General features: G+C 40.6%; 1 protein-coding gene across 1 annotated transcript; it reads right to left on the bottom strand.

Annotated features, from left to right (window-relative positions):
- Nucleotides 1-3,003: 3,003 nt before the first annotated feature.
- LOC148890505 (protein Wnt-2b-A-like) lies at nt 3,004-18,261 on the bottom strand. The gene is made up of 5 exons (XM_089011087.1): nt 17,712-18,261; nt 12,138-12,358; nt 10,366-10,643; nt 9,015-9,279; nt 3,004-4,772 (listed from the first exon to the last, which is right to left on the bottom strand). The coding sequence occupies exons 1-5, from the start codon at nt 17,834-17,836 to the stop codon at nt 4,543-4,545; spliced, it is 1,119 nt and encodes a 372-aa protein (XP_088867213.1). The 5' UTR covers nt 17,837-18,261; the 3' UTR covers nt 3,004-4,542.
- Nucleotides 18,262-21,323: the final 3,062 nt, after the last annotated feature.

A 21,323-nucleotide genomic window follows, 5' to 3' on the forward strand; every position in this document is an offset into this window, starting at 1 on the left:
AACCTTAGACTCTCTTCTTTCATCAGAAAATATAGTTAATTAAATTATATGGTTCTGGAGTTATCTGAGTTTGAAATGAGGGTGGCTGTCCAAATACAATGCAATACATACATAATGGTTTTTATAGTGCTTTAACCACAGCTGAAGCTGGAACAAAGCACTAACATGGAAAAAAGGGAAACGATGCCCCTTGTGGAAAAGAAAAAACATTGCCAGAGGCCATGGCCAGCGCTTTATCGGCACCCAAGCATGAAAAAAAAAAAAAAAACCCGAACTAATTCGGGAATGGCAGTGAATGAGTTAAAAACAATCTGCTTTCTTTCTATCTATTTGTCTTACTATTCTATCCGAGTTACTTCCTCGTTGAGTGAACACTGGCGTGTGTGGCTGCCGCTGCTTACTCACAGAAAAACCTATCCTGTGACTGGAAAGTGACCTTGAGAGTTTTGAAAGGCGCTTATAAATGAAATGTATTATTATTATTATTATTATTATTATTATTATTATTGTAAGTGACATGTCGTTAATTGATCATCGGTTATTGATCAGGGGTTTCAAACTCAATTTTGTTGCCGGCCACTTTATAGTTACGGTTTGCCATGGGGGGCCAGTTATGATTTTTTAATTTTTTTTATGTGGAATCATGAAACATGAGACTTTCTCGCTTGACAGAAAGTAGTTCAGATGTCGCTTGCCAGATGAGCGGTCACATTTAACCAAAGTAATCCTGGAGGAATGTGCTGTCTCAAAAGCATTCCGGCAAATACTGAGTCAGAATCGTCCCTTATTTATTTATGTTGGGTTGGCACGTTAGTTTTGTGCACTCCATCAACAAAAGGATCCAGTTTGGTTCATTTGTCCGATTTTTTTTTTTTTTTTTTTTTTTTTTTTTTTTTTTTTTTTTTTACGATCAATTATCCTTTCAAAATCAATCAATCAAAATTCCTGTACAATTTTGCTCGGAAAGCTGAGGCTGAACATCAATTGATTAACTGTACCATTCAAAAGTTTTTTCATTGTAGATCTCATGCCTGATGTAGCAAAGCAGCCCCAGGACATAAGCTAAATAATAATAAATAACCTACCTGGCTATCTATTTGCTATCTGGCTAGCTAGCTGGCTATCAATTAGCTAGCTAGCTAGCTAGCTTTCTATCTATTTGAGTTATTCCGGGTTGAGTGAACGCTGGTGCGTGTGGCTGCTGCTGCTCACCCGCAGAAAAAAATATTCTGTGACTGTAAAGTGACCTTGAAAGTTTTGAAAGGCACTTGTAAATTAAATGTATTATTATTATTATTATTATTATTATTATTATTATTATTATTATTATTATTATTATAAATAGCCAACAGCACTATTGTGTCTTTGTGTTGTCATATTTGTTATTTATTTATTTATTTAACTTTATGTTACTTCCGGGTTGAATGAACGCTGGCGCGTGTGCCTGCCGCTGCTCACGCGCAGAAAGAATATCCTGCGACTGTAAAGTGTCCTTGAGAGTTTTGAAAGGCGCTTAAAAATGAAATGTATTATTATTATTGTATTATATTGGTATTATTAGTATTATTGTATTATTATATTAGTATTATTATTGTATTATTTTATTATTATTATTATTATTATTATTATTATTATTATTATTGTATTATTATATTAGCATTATTATTAGTATTGTTGTATTTTATTATTATTATTATTATAACCTGAACATATCAGAAAAGGAAATTTCTGACTGTCCAGCGCAATTTTGCTCTAGAATGCTTTTGTAATTTTGCCATTTTATCGTACTCCGTGTCGATTGTAGAGGCCTTGTGCCAGATGTAGCAACACAGCCCCAAAATAAAAGCAATTTGTCAAAAAAAAGCTCCAGTTCTGGTCAATTAGTCTCCCAAAATCATTGTTTTTTTCCCCCCAAACGCATTTTTCAAGTTTTGTCAGTTTCAAACTAATCCAATGACTGTTGTGGGTTTCTTTCGAACTAGTGTTCCAACCCATCTGTCTCCACTGGCTACAAAAGTAGCTCATTTTTCACACTGGGAAGCAGAAATTGCGTCGCGAGTCGGACACAAAAGCACTCTGCCAAGGATTAACAGTTTTTCTTAAACTGAATAGTCTGAATATTTTGAAATTTACTTTGTGGCCGCAACGAAAACATCCAAGTTGGAAGGGGGGAGCAAAACAAAATGGAGCCTGAGGTTATGTGTGTGTGTGTGAATTTGTATGACTAGTCTTGTGAGAACCACTAACATTTTATACCATACGTAGTGAGGACATTTTTGACAAGTGAGGACCTTTTGGCCAGCCCTCACAAGTTTTTCATTCTAAAGGCTTCAGGGGGTCTATATATGCATCTGTTAAAGTTTCAGAAAGGTCTTCACAAATTCACCCAAAATGATTTTTTGGGTGTGTATTTTCATTTTACTTGGACACACATACACTTTTTACTCACCGTGCGTGTTTATGTGTGTGTGGTTAATGAGGGGAAAAAAGTACACACCAAATTCACTACAGAGGTGAGGACTTTGAATGTACCCTCATTCAGAAACCTCACTCCTGCTGTTACAGTAAAGTCTCGTTATATCGATATCGGATATATCGATAGTCCCGGTTATATCGATACTATTTCTATGCACGCACGGAGAAAATTACATGCAAACAGGGTCGGATATATCGATAGTCCCGGTTATATCGATATTTTTTCGGACTCCCTTGAATATCGATATAACGAGACTTTACTGTATTTCAGTTTCAAGTCCACTTTTTATTTCTTTGTTTTTAAAGAAATTGAAGTGGAAAATGTGGTGACATTTCGTGTTCAAATGTAACACTCGTTCTTCTCTAAAATTATCAGCAACGGTGGTCCTCACTCCTTTTCTGGAGTTATCCGGACCTCACAAACCATTGAAACAGGAATGTATGTGTGTGTGTGTGTGTGTGCGCGTGTGCGTGTGTGTGTGCAAATCAAAACAAGCAAAGATGGAAACAAAGACAAAGAACCAGAGGTAGAAATGAGCAGGGTTTTCAATGATTGTGTGGAAACAAGTGTCCAACGTCAACACAAGACAGTGATTTTTTTTCACTCACTTGTCGGATTTACAATGGCAGCCATTTCCAGAAGCTCTCTATTGCTTATTAAATGGAAAGCCTTTGAGTATTTCTCTAAAATGAATGACGGACTTGCTAAACATCAGGGCAATTATCAGTACAATGAAGCTTTTCCTGTTCTCAAGTTACTGTTGGCATATTTTTTACTGCAAAAAATTAGCTAACATCAACTCCCTGGAACCAAAAAAACGCATTTTGTGACCGCTAGCTAGTTGCCTCTTTTCCGGCATTGTGACGAAAGATTGCAATTGAGCTAATGCAGGCACGCAAGGCTTCTTGTTGGGTTGACATCGGAGAAAGCAGAATGGTGAAACTCTCATTGATGATACTGAAAAAGTTTGTAATTGCTCGTGACAACGCAGAATTTTACCGTTTCGTCAGATGCTAGCTAATTAACATAAGGGTACAAGAGTGCCAATCTAAAGACGATCATTCATGATATACCATTCAAATATTAACAGTTCTTACAAATGTTGAGTTTATCGTAAAAAAAACAAGCTTTGCATAATTTCGCTGTGCACTGTACTGCCGGATGTCTGTGTAAGCTCTCAGTCGTACAGGAGTGGTCCATCGATGAGAAGGTTTCTTCAGCCGTCATCTGTACTTCTTTGAAGGTGTCGGACGTTTCGCTTCTTATCCAAGAGGCTTCGTCAGCGAATTAAAATCTTTTGCTGGTACTTTTGGCCCTATATATATATCCCGACTGTCCAGATAGCTATGATTGGTCCTGCTCTCAGGTTGGGGGGAGCAGAGGACTACTACCTGCGGCTACACTGATTACTTCTATTGTCCTGCCTGAGTATGGGGTCTACGACTGGCCTGATTGCCCCATTTGATCTGGTATCACCTCATCAGCATGACTAAGCCTATATTGCCTAAGAAGTCGGTTGTAGGAACGATCCAAATTGAACCTCACCCCACCATGGTGATTTAGTGAAGGGTTTTGCTGTTTTATAAAAATAGCTTTTTTTACTCCCCTTTCAAACCATCTATTTTCTTTCGCTAAAATTTTAACCTAATTGTTGTCAAACGAGTGGTTGCTAGCTTTTAGGTGCATATGTCCCTGCTCCCCCCCAACCTAAGAGCAGGGACCAATCAGAGCACAGTCTGGCACCGCCACATCTGGACAGTAGTGATATATATAAGGCCAAAACTACCAGCAAAAGATTTTAGTTCGCTTACGAAGCCTGTTGGATAAGAATCAAAATGTCCGACACCTTCAAAGAAGTACAGATGACGGCTGATGAAACCTTCTCATCGATGTACTGCGGGATGTGTGATACAATACTCAACAAATGCTTCCACAAACATTGCAGAAGCCCATAAACAAGAACTGGACATATTTTCCAGTTTCACCATCAGTCAAAACCAGCCAGTCCTCATTGGCCAAATGTTATTTGTTGAAAACTCCCACAATACGCTAAAGCTGGACGGTTTTTAGGTCTGATCCAGCCAGTCGGGTCGCTTGTGCGGCTTACAGGTGTGAACATCCAGCGTGTCCTCGCAGTCGTTACACTGGACCGTGCAGCACCACTGGAACTTGCACTCGCACTGGCTGAGACGTTTAACACGCATGGTGTCGTAGCCTCGGCCGCAGCACATCACCTCGCAGCCGTCGGTGCCCCGGGAAGATTTGTTGCAAATGCGGCCCGCCGTACCCAGAGAGCCTAACAACACAAAGTAAGTATTGATTCATTTCATGGTTTAATTTTTTTTTGTTATATCCTGCTTGTTTTTACTGTGTATCAGCAAGTGTTTCTTATTGGCACTCTGACAGTCATTTTGTTAGTGGTCAACAGTCAAAAGTCTCTTTCCACTTGATGCTCTCAACACATTGGCGACAGAATCTGACCTGAAGACCCCATTTATATAGGACGCTATCCAGCCATCCATTTTCCAGATCCTCATTATAATAATAATAATAATAATAATAATAATAATAATAATAATAATACATTTCATTTCTAAGCGCCTTTCAAAACTCTCAAGGTCACTTTACAGTCATACGTTTTTCTGTGGGTGAGCAGTGGCAGCCACACGCGCCAGCGTTCACTCAACCCGGAAGTAACTCAAATAGATAGAGAGCTAGCTACTAGATAGCTAATAGAATGAATAGAATGCTAGCTAGATAGCCAGCCAGCTAGTAGATAGCCATCAGATAGCTAGCCAAATAGCTATCTAGACATTAGGGTCCTGGGGGTGGTTGCCCTGAATTGGTTGCCAGACAATCGCAGGGAACATCGAGACAAACAACCAGTCAGTCTCACACCTAGGGACAATTTGGAGTGGTCAATCAGCCTGCCATGCATGTTTTTTGGAATGTGGGAGGGACCCGGAGAAAACCCACGCGGGCCTGCGCAGAACATGCAAGCTTCACACAGGGAGGCTGGTTCCTGGTCTTGAACTCACGACTTCTCCATTGTGAAGCCGGCGTGCTAACCACTTGATACTAGGACGCCCTATAGGACGCTATATTTTTGATTATTTTATTATTGTCATAAATAATTATTAATTTGAAAGGATTTATGACACAACATAGACCAGGAACTGGAGTTCAAATGATGTGTCCATGTTCCAAATGATGTGTCATGTTCATGTGTAGATTTCTCAATTTGTCGTCTACGCTCTAACAACCTCAATTTTCACTTAAACTACAGCGCGCATGATGTCACAGTGTCACACCAATCATCTTAAAAAAGTGACACATTTCAAAATACAGTGATACAGTAAAGTCTCGTTATATCGATATCGGATATATCGATAGTCCCGGTTATATCGATACTATTTCTATGCACGCACGGAGAAAATTACATGCAAACAGGGTCGGATATATCGATAGTCCCGGTTATATCGATATTTTTTCGGACTCCCTTGAATATCGATATAACGAGACTTTTCTGTACCTCAGCTTACGAACGCTTTAGTTTACAAACTTTTCACCTTACAAACATTAAATTCACGAGAATATAATCTTGCCATACAAACTAGTTTTCGGGAAACACACGGAGCGCGACAAAGGCTGGCGGACTAGTTTTCGGCGGACGAACACCAAACTACACGGTCGAACAGCGCCACCGTGGCTGACGGGCTAGTTTTCCTCACCCCCTTTCTTTGAGTGCCCTCAGTTCAGACATGGTTTGTTATCGAGTGGATACTTTTGCTTTTTTGGGACCAAAACATACCCCACCACAGGCTAGTGTTAAGCCGAAGAGGACACAAAAGAAAATTATGGTCGAGCAGAAGAAGGAGATCATCGCGTCCCAGTACGTGTATGCTAAGTTGACCATTGCTATGTGTGGCTTAGGGTGTTTCTGTGTTGTCTAAGCAATGGTCTCAGGCAATAGAAGAGATTGAAAAACTGCTGTTGATTTGGATTAATGAAAAGCAGCTAGCAGGGGACAGCGTGAGTGAGGGTATTATCGCCGAGAAAGCATGGCAACTTCACTCAGGTGTCATCAAGAGGCAACTACATCAACGGCCATCACAAAGGTAAATAAAATGACTTTATTATACAGTGTAGTTTATTTCTTTAATTAAAATACAATAGCATATTTATTATACATAAAATAAGATATATTTTGTGTAGTTTTCAGGCTCATTTAGTCGAAAATTATGTTTTATGGGGACCTGCAAACGGATTATTCTCATTTTTAATGGTTTCCTATGGAAAATAAATGTTTGGCAGCCGAACTTTTCGCTTTACACCCACTTTCTGGGAACCAATTAAGTTTGTAATCTGAGGTATCACAGTAGTTATCTTTCATGGGTTGATGTCACTGTAGTGCCCACTTAAACCAAGACATCCTTGATACTGAAGACGTTTTACACAGGAAAGATCAGATTATTGAAGTAATGACAGCTCCTTTAGCCGATCGTTTCTGCCGACTGCTGTCAGGCTACTGAATAGATGGTCCTAAAAACCTGGGCTCATCCCCACTCACCCATTTTCTCCTTGTTTGGAGTGCGCATGTTCTGCGCACTCATAATTTTGCCGCTGTAAAAAGGGAATGTCTCCATTCTGAGACAGATAAAGGTTTACTTATCATGATGGGTGTTTAGTGTTTTATGAAACTAAGAGATTAAAGTTACATTCTACCATCATTTGAAAACCTGAACCCAAAGCTGTACTCAGGTGTGAGGATAAATGCCACCATTAATGACCGACCATCCGTGATGTAAAGAGAAGGGATAAAAGAAGATATTTCCCTCAGGCTGAGAAAGATCACTGCTTTAAAAATGACCAAAGGAAGGATTTGAAAAATAAGCCTGCATGTATCCCCGGGCCGTGAATTCCTACACAATGGAGATTAGCAGCGAGGAGGCATCATAAGCTCCTTTTTTTCAGATGACTTTTTAACAACCTGTCCTTACATCAGCCCAAAGCCAAGGAGGAGTAAAGGTATTCAGTTTGAAAGTGCACCACGTCAACTGCCGAGCACCTTCACGCTCTGTTGAAGCGACCGGATGCGAGCAGGGTGACGGATTCTTAACAAGGCAAAGCAAATGGCAAGAATTAAAGTGGATGGGAAAGGGCAAATCGCTGGACTTTAAGCTGTGATGGAATGCGAAACTTCACTTGACACCCCTGGTTTTCATTTTGTTATCAAAGGTGACGCGGCATCAAGAAAGTCACAATTAGATCGATGGAGAACTGTGAAAAGTCAATCCGATCTCAACCTCTGAGTGTGTATTGATGAAAAGCTTTCTTCAGCCGTCATCTGTACTTCTTTGAAGGTGTCGGACGTTAGGCTTCTCATCCAAGAGGCTTCATCAGCGAACTAAAACGTCTGACACCTTCAAAGAAGTACAAATGACGGCTGAAGAAACCTTTTCATCGATGAACCACTCATGTACACTAGGCGCTTACACAGACCAAAGTGCGTATTGTTACAACACGTTCCTAAACGCCTCCATCTAACCCGGTTTTGTGTATCCTCTCACACCAGCTACCTTCATGTCCTCTTTGACAACATCCATGAACCTCCTCTTAGGTCTTCATTTCGGTCTCCTGCCTGGTAGTTCAAGGCTCAGCAGTCCTTCACTCTCTCTCCTCTGGACTTGTCCACATCATCTCAGTCTGGTCTCTCTGACTTTCTCTCCTTAGCCTCTAGTATGAGTTGTCCCTTTAATGTCCTGATCTGATCCAACCTGGTCACTCCCAAAGAAAACCTCAACATCTTCATCTCTGCTACCTCCAGCTCTGCTTCCTGTCTTTTCTTCAATGTTACTGTCTCCAGTCCAAACATAATCGCTTGTCTAACCACAGTTTTATACCTTGCCTTTCATCCTAGCTGAAACGCTTCTGTCACACATCACACCTGACGCTCCAGTCTACCTGTACACGCTTCTTCACCTCTTTTTCACACTCTCCATTGCTCTGGACAGTTGATCGCAAGTATTTAAAATCCTCCTTGTCTTAGAACAGTGGTTCTTAACTTGGGTTCGATCGGACCCTCGGGATTTGGTGAGTCGGTCTCAGGGGTTCGGTGGACCCTCCGCCACAGAGGTCCACCCCTCAGTCTAGTCTGCAGTTAGTAGGCACAGTCATTCAAAGAAGGGTTCGGTGACTGAGCATATGAAACTGGTGGGGTTCGGTGTCTCCAACTAAATTAAGAACCACGGATGGTCTGTCTAGAATGACAAGCTCGTTGGACACTTCCTAAAGCATCACCTTTGCTATCTCAGATATGTCTCCTAAAATCTAATCCACGTTCGTTCACAGTGACTGTTGCGCAGAACTTCGTCAGCTCCCGTGATCTCACGACCAAACAGGTCTACTTCTGAGGACTCTGCTATTTAAATCAGCTCCTCTTGCTGTTGTACCCTGACTTAAATGAGGTCACAATTTGATATGTGGCGCTCCACCATCTCCACCTTTGTCAAACGCTGGTTCTGCCATGTTCTGTTACCTGCTGCTCGGTCCATGAGGCAGTAGTCGGGCGAGTTCTCCACGTACACCAGCTCGTTCCTGGCACTCCCTTTGAAGTCCTGCTCAGCCACCATGAAGCCGGTGCCATCCTGGTTCATTGTCACCTCCACGGCCGTGTTGTATTTCTTGTGGAGGTAGTCGCCCGTCCGCCTGAAGTCGGACATAGCCAGCCAGCAGGTCCTCAGGGAGCAGGAGCCGCTGACGCCGTGGCATTTGCACTCCAGCTTCATGAAGCGCTTGACGGCCTGCGGCAGAGGTCAGAGTTGACGGGGCGTTAAGCCTGCCACGTTGGCCGGTGGCCAAGGTGTGAATAACCCTGGTAGGTAGGTCACGTCTTCTTTTCGAGATCCTCTTTCAAGAGGAAACTATGGTGTGTGGGACATATACATCTGAACGTGTGGGTAAAAAGGATCAGGAACTCTAGGAACTCACCTGTGCATCAGATCGACAATCCAAAGTGCAAATGATCATCAATTACCCATTGTTTTTGTGTGGTCTTAAAATTATAACATTGATACCCAAATGGAAAACCACTTGCCACGATCATAGAAAGGTAGAAAACTCTTGAACGCTTTTTAACGTGGGAGGGATATTTTTTTTCAAAAAGTTCCTGCTAATGTTTCATCTCCTCCCCAAACTTGGATGACCACGATCAGCAGACCCTAGTTTTATCGGAACTAGACAACTTTGACTCAGCCTTTTTAACTCGGGTTGACAAGTAAAGTCATCTGCCTAGATAGTGCAGCTTAAGTCTTCCAAAGTGTGCAGTCCTTGACTTGGAGCGTAACTTTTGTCACGCCTCAAAGATATTAGTGAGGATGCTAACATACTAGTAGTTTTATCCAGACTGGATAGCATAATAAGGGTTGAAACGCTGTCTTCGACCTAAACCAAGGGTGTCCACCTTGAAGGCCACATTGTAGCCACGGTTTTCTGTCGAGGGCCATTATAAATTTGGGGAAACCATTGGAAATGGTTCAAATCTGTTCCACATATTACATGCAGAACACTCAACAAATTGATGAATGACTACTTTTCAAATCTGAAGTCAAGAATAATGACTATTATTGTGGTATACATATGGCTATTTTAAATGTTGGTCCCGACTTCAGCTAGCATCATGGAACTTGACATGCTTGATTTGATTTCACGGGCCGAATAAAATATTGACTTAAAAATTTACTTTGACACCTGTGACCTAGACCATTTACATTGGGCCTTTTAAAATATGTTTTGTTTGAAATTGGGACACAGCTATTGGCAGACTTCAAATATATTACCAGGGATGTTAAATATGGTAGATGAGTTTATCGGAATTGTACAGAACTCACCATTCTTCCACAACGATTATTGTGCAGATTCATGAGCGCCCGGGCGTCCTTCACCATCCTCTCTCGAGCGTCAACAAAAGCCTTGGCAAATTTGATGCCATAGTTGATGTTGTCACTGCATCCGCCCCAGTCAAAGTTGCCCCGTTGGTCGCTGGCTTGGCCCCGTTTGTGCCCGTCACAATTGCAGATCTTGACGTCGCCCTGACTGCACGCCCGGGTTATGGCGTAGACCACTCCGGCCGACGAGATGGCGTACACAAAGGCTGCTTCTCTGCTGCCTGGGTGAGAAGAGGGACAAGTGGGACTACGTGCGGTATTTGGTGAGTATCTTTTTATATACAATATCGCATTTGTAACTTGCAACGTTTCGCCAATTATGCAAGGTGATCCTGTGTGAGAGACTTGATTTCATACATTGCCTTTAAACTACACCCGGGGTGCCCAAACTTTTTGCAAAGGGGGCCAGATTTGGTGACCTTGGAAGACATTCTTTATATATCACAGCAATCAATTTACATACATTTCAGCGAGCCATTCTGTATTTCACATTTGCATTTTTATTTTCATTTCAGCTAACTTCAGCATGTGTTTAAAAATTCCAAGGGGTCATTCAGTCAATTACTCATATACAGTGATACCTTGGCTTACAAACTTAATGGTTCCCAGAAAGTGTGTGTAAGGTGAAAAGTTCGTCTTCCAAACATTTATTTCCCATAAGAAACCATTACAATCAGAATAATCAATTCCGAGCTCCCCATAAAAACATAATTTTCAACTAAATACCCATTAAAAATACACAAATATATCTTATTTTGTGGAATAAATGTTGTGGAATAAATGTGCTATTGTATTGTAATTCAATAAATAAATGGTACGGTATAATAAAGTTGTTTTATTTACCTTATAAATGAAATTTATTATTATTATTGTTAATATTATTATAGTTTATATATTTTAAAGACCCCACTTTTTCGGTCCCATATTTATATATATATATTATATGGATGACATTTTACCGATTATTCTTTGTTCTGGGGAAAAAAAACTGGTTTAGTGTATTTTTGTTAGTTTATTCCATTTTTCTCGCCAAAATGTATCTCTTTATAGCGGCATCAGTCTAGTTAGCACATGGAAAGAACAGTCCATGTATGGCGGAATGTAGCACGCATAGCGGCATGTCATCCATATGACATCACAGCCCGGCCGACTCTCCTTTCACCTTTTTTTCCTCGTGCGCACATGTGGAGGCTTTCTCAGTCACTGGCTTTTGTTTTCATTTGAGAGAGAGGAGATTTGGGAAGGATCGTCGGGCCCCCACCACACACACACACACACGCACACACACACACTCTCACACACCTCCACCTCCCGTCCACATTCCCGCTCACGCAACCAAGCAGAACACAGGCGATATGTCAGGCCGTCAAGATTTGTCCTGCTGCCAGAAACATCTCCCCAAATATTTACATCTCCTATTACTGTTTATACATCACAGTGCAGATCTCTCAATTGCTGCGCTTTTTTTTTCCAAGAGAAAATCCATTTTCCCACTTTCCCTTACTCCCCGAGAAAGCGAGAAAAAAAACAACACCTTTTTGTGTTTACATGGCGGAATTATTCATGAGACATCCATTTATTATGTGCTTATCTGATCACGGCAAGAGACATTTACAAGGGTGATTAACTGGAGTGTCTCACACAGATTGGCAAAGAGCCACATTCCCCCCCGACTCCACCCCCGCCCGCCCCGTCCCGGTTTTGGGGCGACTCACTTCGCAGCATCACCCTTCCGAACACGGTGTGGTCGCGCTCCAACGTGCTGCAGTTCCAGCGTTGGTGGCGGAACTGGTGCTGGCACTCCTTGATCCACTCCTTGCCACCCTCGCCGATGGACTGCATCAAGTCCGGGTGGCGTTGGCAAAGCTGCCGCTGCTTGTTGACCAGCCCCGGGATGTTGTCGCAAATTACACGAGCACCCAACGTGCCGATGTACCTGCCAAGGGGTCGGAGGTCAGAATACGCCGGTGCAAACGGTATTGAAATGTTGCGTGTGATAAGTCATTTGTGAGTCTGTAATGGAAAAAAAAAATATGTGTGGGGGGGGGGGGTGCTTTTAGCGGTCGCTAACAATCGTCAACGGCGGCGAGGGAGTCCGAATGACACCCCTGCTTCAAGTTGGATGCCCGAAGCACCCCTCTTTTGCCATTTGATTGCGACAAGCCTATTCCATCTCAGTCCGATTGACACTCACTCAAATCCTTGACCCTCCACATCCTGTCCACCACCTTTCCCAGCGCCTCCCGTCAGCCAGGTGTAACCGATACGGTCAAAGTCAAATTTGATCATCTTTCATGTCAACAGGAGAAGTCAGTTATAAAACGCGGCTAACGGCCACGTGCAAAACGCTGTGGTGAAGCAGAACGTCAACTACGACCTTTATGAGAAGAAAGTTAAGAAAGAGACCTGCGACGCGGCCTGAATCTACATGGTACTGATAGCCATTGTGTTATTTAGAGCGCGGAAAATACTACTGGACCCTCCGCACCCTGCTCACCACCTTTTCCAGCGACTCCCCTCAGCCAGGCGCTACCGCCCTTAGCCCTTATTTGTATCCTCCATACTTATTTGTCATGTTTTTTTATGATGATACTAGTGCTGCACTAGTATCATGTATTCTACCAGAGACAAATTCCTTGTGTGTTCTACATACTTGTCCAATAATATATATATATATATATATATATATATATATATATATATATATATATATATATATAGATATACAGTAAAGTCTCGTTATATCGATATTCAAGGGAGTCCGAAAAAATATCGATATAACCGGGACTATCGATATATCCGATATCGATATAACGAGACTTTACTGTATATATATATATATATATATATATATATATATATATATAAAGCTATTTTCATAAAACAGCAAAACCCTTCACTGGATTGCCAAGGGGGTGTGATGTTTAATTAACTTCTGAGATCGTTACCTCATAGGTTTTGTTATGCTGATGAGGTGATACCAGAGCAAATTGGGCAATCAGGCCAGTCGTAGACCATAATCAGTCAGGAAAATAGAAGTAATCAGTGTAGCCTCAGGAAATAGTCCTCTGCTCCCACCAACCTGAAGCAGGGACCTACCATAACAGAGGTCTGGCACCGCCACCTTTGGACAGTAGGGATATATAAGTAGGTCCAGAGTTACCAGCAACATTTTAGTTTGCTGACGAAGCCTCTTGGATGAACACCTTCAAAGAAGTACAGATGATGGCTGGAGAAACCTTTGCATTAATGGACCACTCCTGTACGTCTGAGAGCTTACACAGACCTATACTCACTCATCAAACATAACCACCATCTTTCTTACAATCCTCGAGAGGGTCCGATCACACGCCGCTGCGCGAGGTACCCGTAAAAAGTATACATCCTCATGAGAGTCCCTTTTGAATTGCTGCTTGTGGCGCAGTTTCCACTCCCGTTATGGCCTTGCCTCTTCTGGAGTGTAACAGTGTGGCCGGGTGCTAAAAGCTGAGCAGGGCCACTACTTGTGTTTATTGTTTTGTTCACAGCGGCCGAGCCAAAAAGACACTTGAGGACGGACACTTTAGACGAAGAAAGGGCGTCTAATGGCGGTGACAAATAACCAGAGGGATAGTTTGTAAGTATAAAAGTGCCCAGCCATCATTCAAGTATGAAAATAATAAACCAATAAAGACAATTATTGGTGATCTGCCTGGACAATATCTCAAAGAAGCATTTTGAGCCCGTCTGTGATGTGACAGTGGGGCATGATTACGTAATAATGACCGTATTTTCTGGTGTATAAGGCGCACCCAAAAGCCTTGGTGTTTTTCAAAAGATGACCCTGTGCCTTATACGTAGGTGCGCCCGATATGTGAAGTCATATTGAGCCACAACAGGTCTCACAATGACTTTTAGTAGCCACTGACTCCTGTAGAAGAAGTCGTGCATAACCCAAGCCCCTAATGTACTGCGTTATAATGTGGTGTGCCTTATATTTGGAAAACCTTTATATATTTATATATTATATTTGGAAAAAAATATTTGTCATTCATTGAAGGTGCACATTATATGCGGTGCGCCTTATATATGGGAAATGTTTTAAAATACACCATTCGTTGGTGGTGCGCCTTATACACCGGAAAATACGGTAAATATGTTTGACACGTACTTGACACTGTGTGTGAGTACGAAGCGAGTATGTGAATTTGTGCTACTAAAAATGTTGGTTAACGCCATGAGATGCATCTAAAAAATGTATGATTACATTTTGATTTGGCAGGTTTCAGACAATGAAGAATCACTTGAAAGTGGCTCTGGATCTTTATCCATTTGACAGGACCGAGTCATAAGCAGAGACATTTAGTTTGAAAGCACAGTGATACCTGGGCTTACGAACGCTAACAAACTTTTCGCCTTAGGTACATTCAATTTTTGAGAACATAATCTTGGCATACGAACTAGCTTTCGGGAAACACACGGAGCGCCACAATGGCTGGAGGAATAGTTTTCAGCGGAAGAACACCAAACCACACGGCTGAACAGCGCCACTGTGGCTGCCGACCATCAGAATGGTAAATAAAGTGACTTTATTATACGGAACAGTTTATTTCTTTAATAACAATCGAATAGCACATTTATCATACATAAAGGTATATTTTGTGTAGTTTTAAGGCTTATTTAGGAGAAAATTATGCTTTATGGGGACCTGGGAAAGGATTATTCTCATTTTAATGGTTTCCTATGGGGAATTAATGTTTGGAAGACATACTTTTCACCTTACACACACTTTCTGGGAACCAATTAAGTTCGTAAGCTGAAGTATCACTGCATTGTGTAAGGCGCATCGGAGTATAAGGCGCACCCCCAATAAATGGTGTATTTTAAACATTTTCCAAGTACGTATAAGGTGCACCGGACTATAAGGCGCACCTTCAATGAATGAAAAAAAAAATCCCAATATAATATATAAATATGCAAAAGTTTTCCAAATATGAGACATACCACATTGTAAGGCACGACAGTGAAGGCTGGGGGTTATGAATGACTTCTTCTACGGGGGGAAATGGAGTCAGTGGCTTTGATGCGCGCTGAAGTGGTTGCCCATATTTTTGTCTTCTTTGCAGGCTGTTAACAAGAGCTGATCAAGCCTCATTTGTACACGCATCGGCGCCCACACCTGATACTTAAGTGGCAGGGAAAGATGGATGGGACGGGATAGGGGAGATGAAGTACGACCTCCCGCCAATCCATTTATCTTCATCAAGGCTTTGGCCGCAATATTAGGTACGACCAAATACTCTCTTACTGACATTTATGAACGAGTTTAGTATTTTGTGTGTGTTTTTGACATATATATCACCGTATATTAGAAACATCGTTACTTTAAAAAAAAAAAAAACTATCGAGCTATTTAGCTATCCAGCTAGCTATGATAGCTATGTATTTATCTAGCTAGCTAGCTATTATTTTGGTTTGTTTCTAAATGATTTGCAAAATGTTGTCATTGTTCTTTTAATTTCTCTGATCATTAAAGGACAACCGACGTCTCCGGACAAGTTGTGTCCATAATTTGTAAAATGGCTTCAAATGACTTCTACTGAGCGTATTTTACAAAGATTCCACCGCATATAGCTATATTGTACGTTTTAAGACTCACGCTCAATATTCCGGAAGTCTTGTTTTTGAGTTGGTGACGAGTCCTCACGTTACGTCACTGAAGGAACGCCCCTGACCGAAAAAAGGACACATTGTAGCAGTCCTTCCATCACGTCAATGCATTTTGCTGTACTTGTTTGGTCTGAAAACTTCGTGTTGCACCAAAAAGAGGCAGAAGAGGGCGACAAAGCTCCGTAATCAGCCTGTGCAAACAGGCTGATTAATTCCTTACACGGAGCTTTGTCGCCATTTTCTGACTCTTTTTGGTGCAACATTTCCCCACCCCTATTGCCTCAAAATGGCACAGAATAAATTCTTTAATCGATTGCAAACATGTATGCTTTCCTCTTCAGAACTATTTGAATCATATTCATAACTGGATGTGTAACAAAAAAGCATATTCTCCGAATCTGAAGCCATTGTTTTGATTCACAAGCAATGCAAGACGTCTTGGCGTGACGTCATGAACTGGGGGCGGGACTTTCTAAAAATGCCCAATTCGCAGCTCACTTTGTTTGCAGATTTTGGACACTTTAAGTCATTTTTATTGGTGTTTTGCATTTGAATAAAAATATCAGCCTGCGTGTTTTGGGTATTTTAGATGCTACAAAACGTTTTCTTCTTATGTTAGTTAAAAAACAAAAAAGTGACGTCGGTTGTCCTTTAAATAAAATAGGTTGTTTTTCATTTTGTCTGGTCAAATCCTTCATATCTCCAAAATTATCACTTTTCAGGACCCCACCCCCAAAATGTCATCTTATACATTGATTGCATCGTCAAAGAAAGCAAGCCATCTCAACACTTGAGATTTGGGGGGTGACACCCACCTGTGAATTGAGTACAAATCTAGACAAGTGGGGAAAAAAGTACATTTACCTAATTGTGACAGGTGATGGGTTAGAGTTAAAATGTAAAAAAACAACAACAATATTTTCCCATTATTTTTATTATTATTATTATGAATTTATGTTGCAGTCATTTTATCGCATCTGTTATTTTTTTTTTGTTATAGGTTCAATAATCAACAATAGTTATTAATGAATAGTTATTTTGACGTGTTGGTTTTGCATTCAACATTTCTCTTTCATGTTAACATAGGCTGATATTAACCAATATCAAAAAGTTGCCATTTTTCATTGAATTATCTTTTATTTGTATTTTTATTCATTTGATTACATTTTATTCAGATTATAAATTATATTATATTTTAGATGATCATTATTTACTCTTCATTTTAAAATATTCATTAGATGTTTTTATAACATTTAGAATATTTACATTGAATTACTAACGTCCATATACAGTGAACATGATTTTATTTCAGATTTCTATTGAATTATTAATGTACATATACACTAAACCCGAATCAATATTTTATTTCATTTTCTTTGTGTCTTGTTTTATTTCGAAGCCTTGTTTTTTATGACATTTATTTAGTGTTCATGCTGAAATATTTTTTTAATTAGTGTCGGAATTATTTTTTTCATTTGGTAGCTTTATTTCAAGTATGATTTCATAACACCAAAAGTTATTTTGATTGAATTGAATTTACCTTTCCATTTATTGCGTTGACAGTTTTAGGTCCAAATGCAGTGAAAATGGCTGACTGAAATGTAGATGTACACTGTAAAAGTTTGTCAAAGGTCCCTCACCACCAGGATGAATCCACTCTTGGGGCGCAGACCAGCAGCAGCCAAATGAGTATGTACACTTTGCCTTTGGAGTTTTCGCCGAGAGTCCTCTTGCCCATCGTCGAGTTTGGAGATTGCGCTCTCATGTTTGATCACGACTTGGTGCTCGTCCGACGTCCATTGTTTATGATTAAAAAAGAAAGAACACGCGGGGGAAAAAACTCCTTAAAATAATTGTAAGCGCTGTCGTCAAGTTCCACCAGTGAGTCTCGATGTCCTGTGCTCGTTCGATCAATCCAGTAGAATAGATGCAGGTAGGGGGGCGCGTAATTTAACAGCAGACGATTGGATGCGTAAACGTTATTGGATTATTTTCTAGTTACAATTTGGTCCTGAAAAAAACCATACATGTCGATTTATATTCATGGAACAAATCTGAAGAGGCGCAGACTCCCTGTTCGCACGCACGCTCTCCTCCGGAGCGTCAAACTGGTGTGATGGGATGTGACACACCCACCTTCTCCGCCCCCCTGCGACCACCCAACAATAGAACCGAGTTTACCATCCATCACTTTTTTTTCTGTAATAGTTTGAAAAATACAAGTGGGAAATCATTTGGGCTAATTTTAGTTTAACCTCATCTCGATCTATCTGTATGCATTATAAATGGAGTGGGGAAAAAAATCTATCTACAGTGTCTAGCTATCTCGCTAGCAGTCTCGCGAGCTATCTCGCTAGCTGTCTCGCTATCTCGCTAGCTGTCTCGTTAGTTATCTCGCCAGCTATCTCGCCATTTATCTATGTATCTATGGCAGTGTTTTTCAACCTTTTTTGAACCAGGGCAGCTTTTTTACATTGGATTTTTTTTGCTGCACACCATGAACCATCTCGCAGGAAAGATGCAATCAGTGATGTAGAATATTAAATTACCCTCCCAGTCTTTTCAGCACGGACACAGGACAATGACATAATATTGGCAGAAAATGATTAATAAATGTTTGTAAATTTTTAAATTTGAAAAAGTGGTATTGGATACTTTCTCATGGCACACCTGGCGATCTCTCACGGGACACCACTGTGCCTCGGCATAGTGGTTGAAAATCACTGATCTATGCAAACAACTTGTCACATTTTAAAATTAAAACAGTATCGGAATTGATAACAGATTTTTTTAAGTAGATAGCTTTACAACATTCATGTAAATGAAATAATCAACATAAAATCAAAATGGTGTCAAATGAAAAATTAGTATGACGCAGTGGATTAATTACTCAGTTTTATATTAATTAAATATGAGACTCTTTAATAACTAATACATTATTAAATAATAATAGTGTATAAAAAATGAAGTTTCCCATTTGTGTCATCCTTTATTTGTCACCGAGCGCATTTATGTCACTGACGTGACGTCAGCGCTACTTCATACCACCGGCCAGCTGCGCTCTTCCAGGGGGCTCCCAGAGTCGGGCGGGGGGTCCGCATCTCCTATTCTGGGCCGCTCTCATGGCCCTGAGCTATATTTGGGGGCCAGCAGGAGACCCGTCGGATGTTGAGAATGTCAGACAGGGGCGCGGGGCGGAGGGGGGGGTCCAGTAATTAACCCTCCTCCACCCCCACTCTCAGCCCTTCCCTCCCTTGAACTCACCGCATTGCGATCGCGTATCTTCATTGTCAGACAATGTGAAAAGTCATAAAGCAAAATGACGAGAGCAGTGGTTTTATAGCAGTGCCTTCCATGAACACAGCGGGTATAAAACACCGGTATTTACACACCCCTATTGAAATGCTAAGGTTTTATGATAAAAAAAATATACTTCATCTTTGTAATTCAATAAAATGAAATATATTTAAAAGGGGAAATAAACAACTGATAATATTACTCCAGTCATATTAAATTGAAGTAAGTGGAATGATGTTCTAGTAGGCTTTTCCTGACGCTTGAAGGACAGAGCACCAACACACGTGATGCATGCGTTGGTGTGTTTTGAACTATTTATTTACACAAAAAAGTATTACGTTTCTGTGGTTAACCTCTGCCATGACTATCTTTCGCATTTTCCGGTGTATATGGCAAACCTGAGTATGTCTGGCAACCGGTTCAGTGTCCCCTTCTAGTGCCTGAAGATGACTGGGATAGGTTACAGCATCCCCCGCAACCCTAGTTAAAATAACAAATAAAATAACATTCATCAATGAATGAAAAAAAAAAGTTATCAAAAAATGGATCAGACTTCAAAAACGTCCCAGTGATTAAATGCAATACTGACTCCTAGAGGACATTCTATAAAAGTGCAGCTAAAATGTACTGAAGCGCTCATGATCATATGATAATAATAATACATTTCATTTATAAGCGACTTTCAAAACTCTCATGGTCACATTATAGGATAAGTTTTTCTGCGGGTAAGCAGCGGCAGCCACACGCGCCAGCGTTCACTCAACCCGGAAGTAACTCAAATAGATAGAAAGCTAGCTAGCTAGCCAATCGATAGCCAACAGATACATAGCTAGATAGCCAGCCAGCTAGATAGTGAATAGCTAGCGAGCCAGATAGCTGGCTAGTAAACTAGCTAATAGATAGCATATAGCTAGCATACGATATACATATACAGTATATTCTTATTTATGGCTGTATTTGTGGATATTTATAACATATACTAAGCATATTAAGTAATTTGTTTTAATGCTTATACTTTATAGTTATATTCCTACACTTTATAGGGTATTTACGCTGCTGTAAATTGATGATTTCTCCTTTGCGAGACAAATAAAATACGTATTGATTTCTATAGCGCTTTAACAACAGCTGAAGCTGGAACAAAGCGCTTAACATGGACAACTATGCTATAAAGGAAAAATAAAACAGTCACAAAGACAGTAGAAAACACCTAGGAGTGAAACTAAGATCAAGTCTGACTCATGCCGAGTCAAATGCTAAAGACAAATACATTTTTAAGACAACTTATCTTATTTTCCAAATTGTGATACCAGATTGGTCTCGCTAAACTCGGCTAACGAACGCTTTAGCTAACGAACTTTTCACCTTACGAACATTAAATTCGCGAGAATATAATCGTACTAAAAACTACAAACTAGTTTTCGGCGGACGAACCAAACCACACAGCGCCACTGGCTGGCGGACTAGTTTTCCACACCCCCTCTGTTTGACTGCAGACATGGTTTGTTATCGCGTGGAGTCCTTTTGCTATTATGGGACCGAAAAAGACCCCACCAGAGGCTAGTGTTAAGCCTAAAAAGACATTTTAAAAAATTACGGTCGAACAGAAGGAGATCATCAAAAACCACGAACGAGGTGTGCGTTTATGTTATTTAGCGTCCCAGTACCAGTATGCTAAGTCGACCATTGCTACGTGTGGCTAAGAGTGTTTCCGTGTTGTCTAAGCAACGGTCTCAGGCAATAAAAGAGGTTGAAAAACATCTGTTGATTTGGATTAACGAAGAGCAGCTAGCAGGGGACAGTGAGTGAGGGTATTATCGCCAAGAAAGCTATCATCACAAGGTAACTACATCAATGACCATCACAAAGGTAAATAAAACGACTTTATTATACAGTGCAGTTTATTTCTTTAATTACAATACAATAGCATTTATTATACATAAAATATATTTGTG

This window comes from Hippocampus bargibanti, linkage group LG12 (assembly GCF_051943395.1).
Source record: "Hippocampus bargibanti isolate YZ-2025 linkage group LG12, ASM5194339v1, whole genome shotgun sequence".
Taxonomy (NCBI): Eukaryota; Metazoa; Chordata; class Actinopteri; order Syngnathiformes; family Syngnathidae; genus Hippocampus; species Hippocampus bargibanti.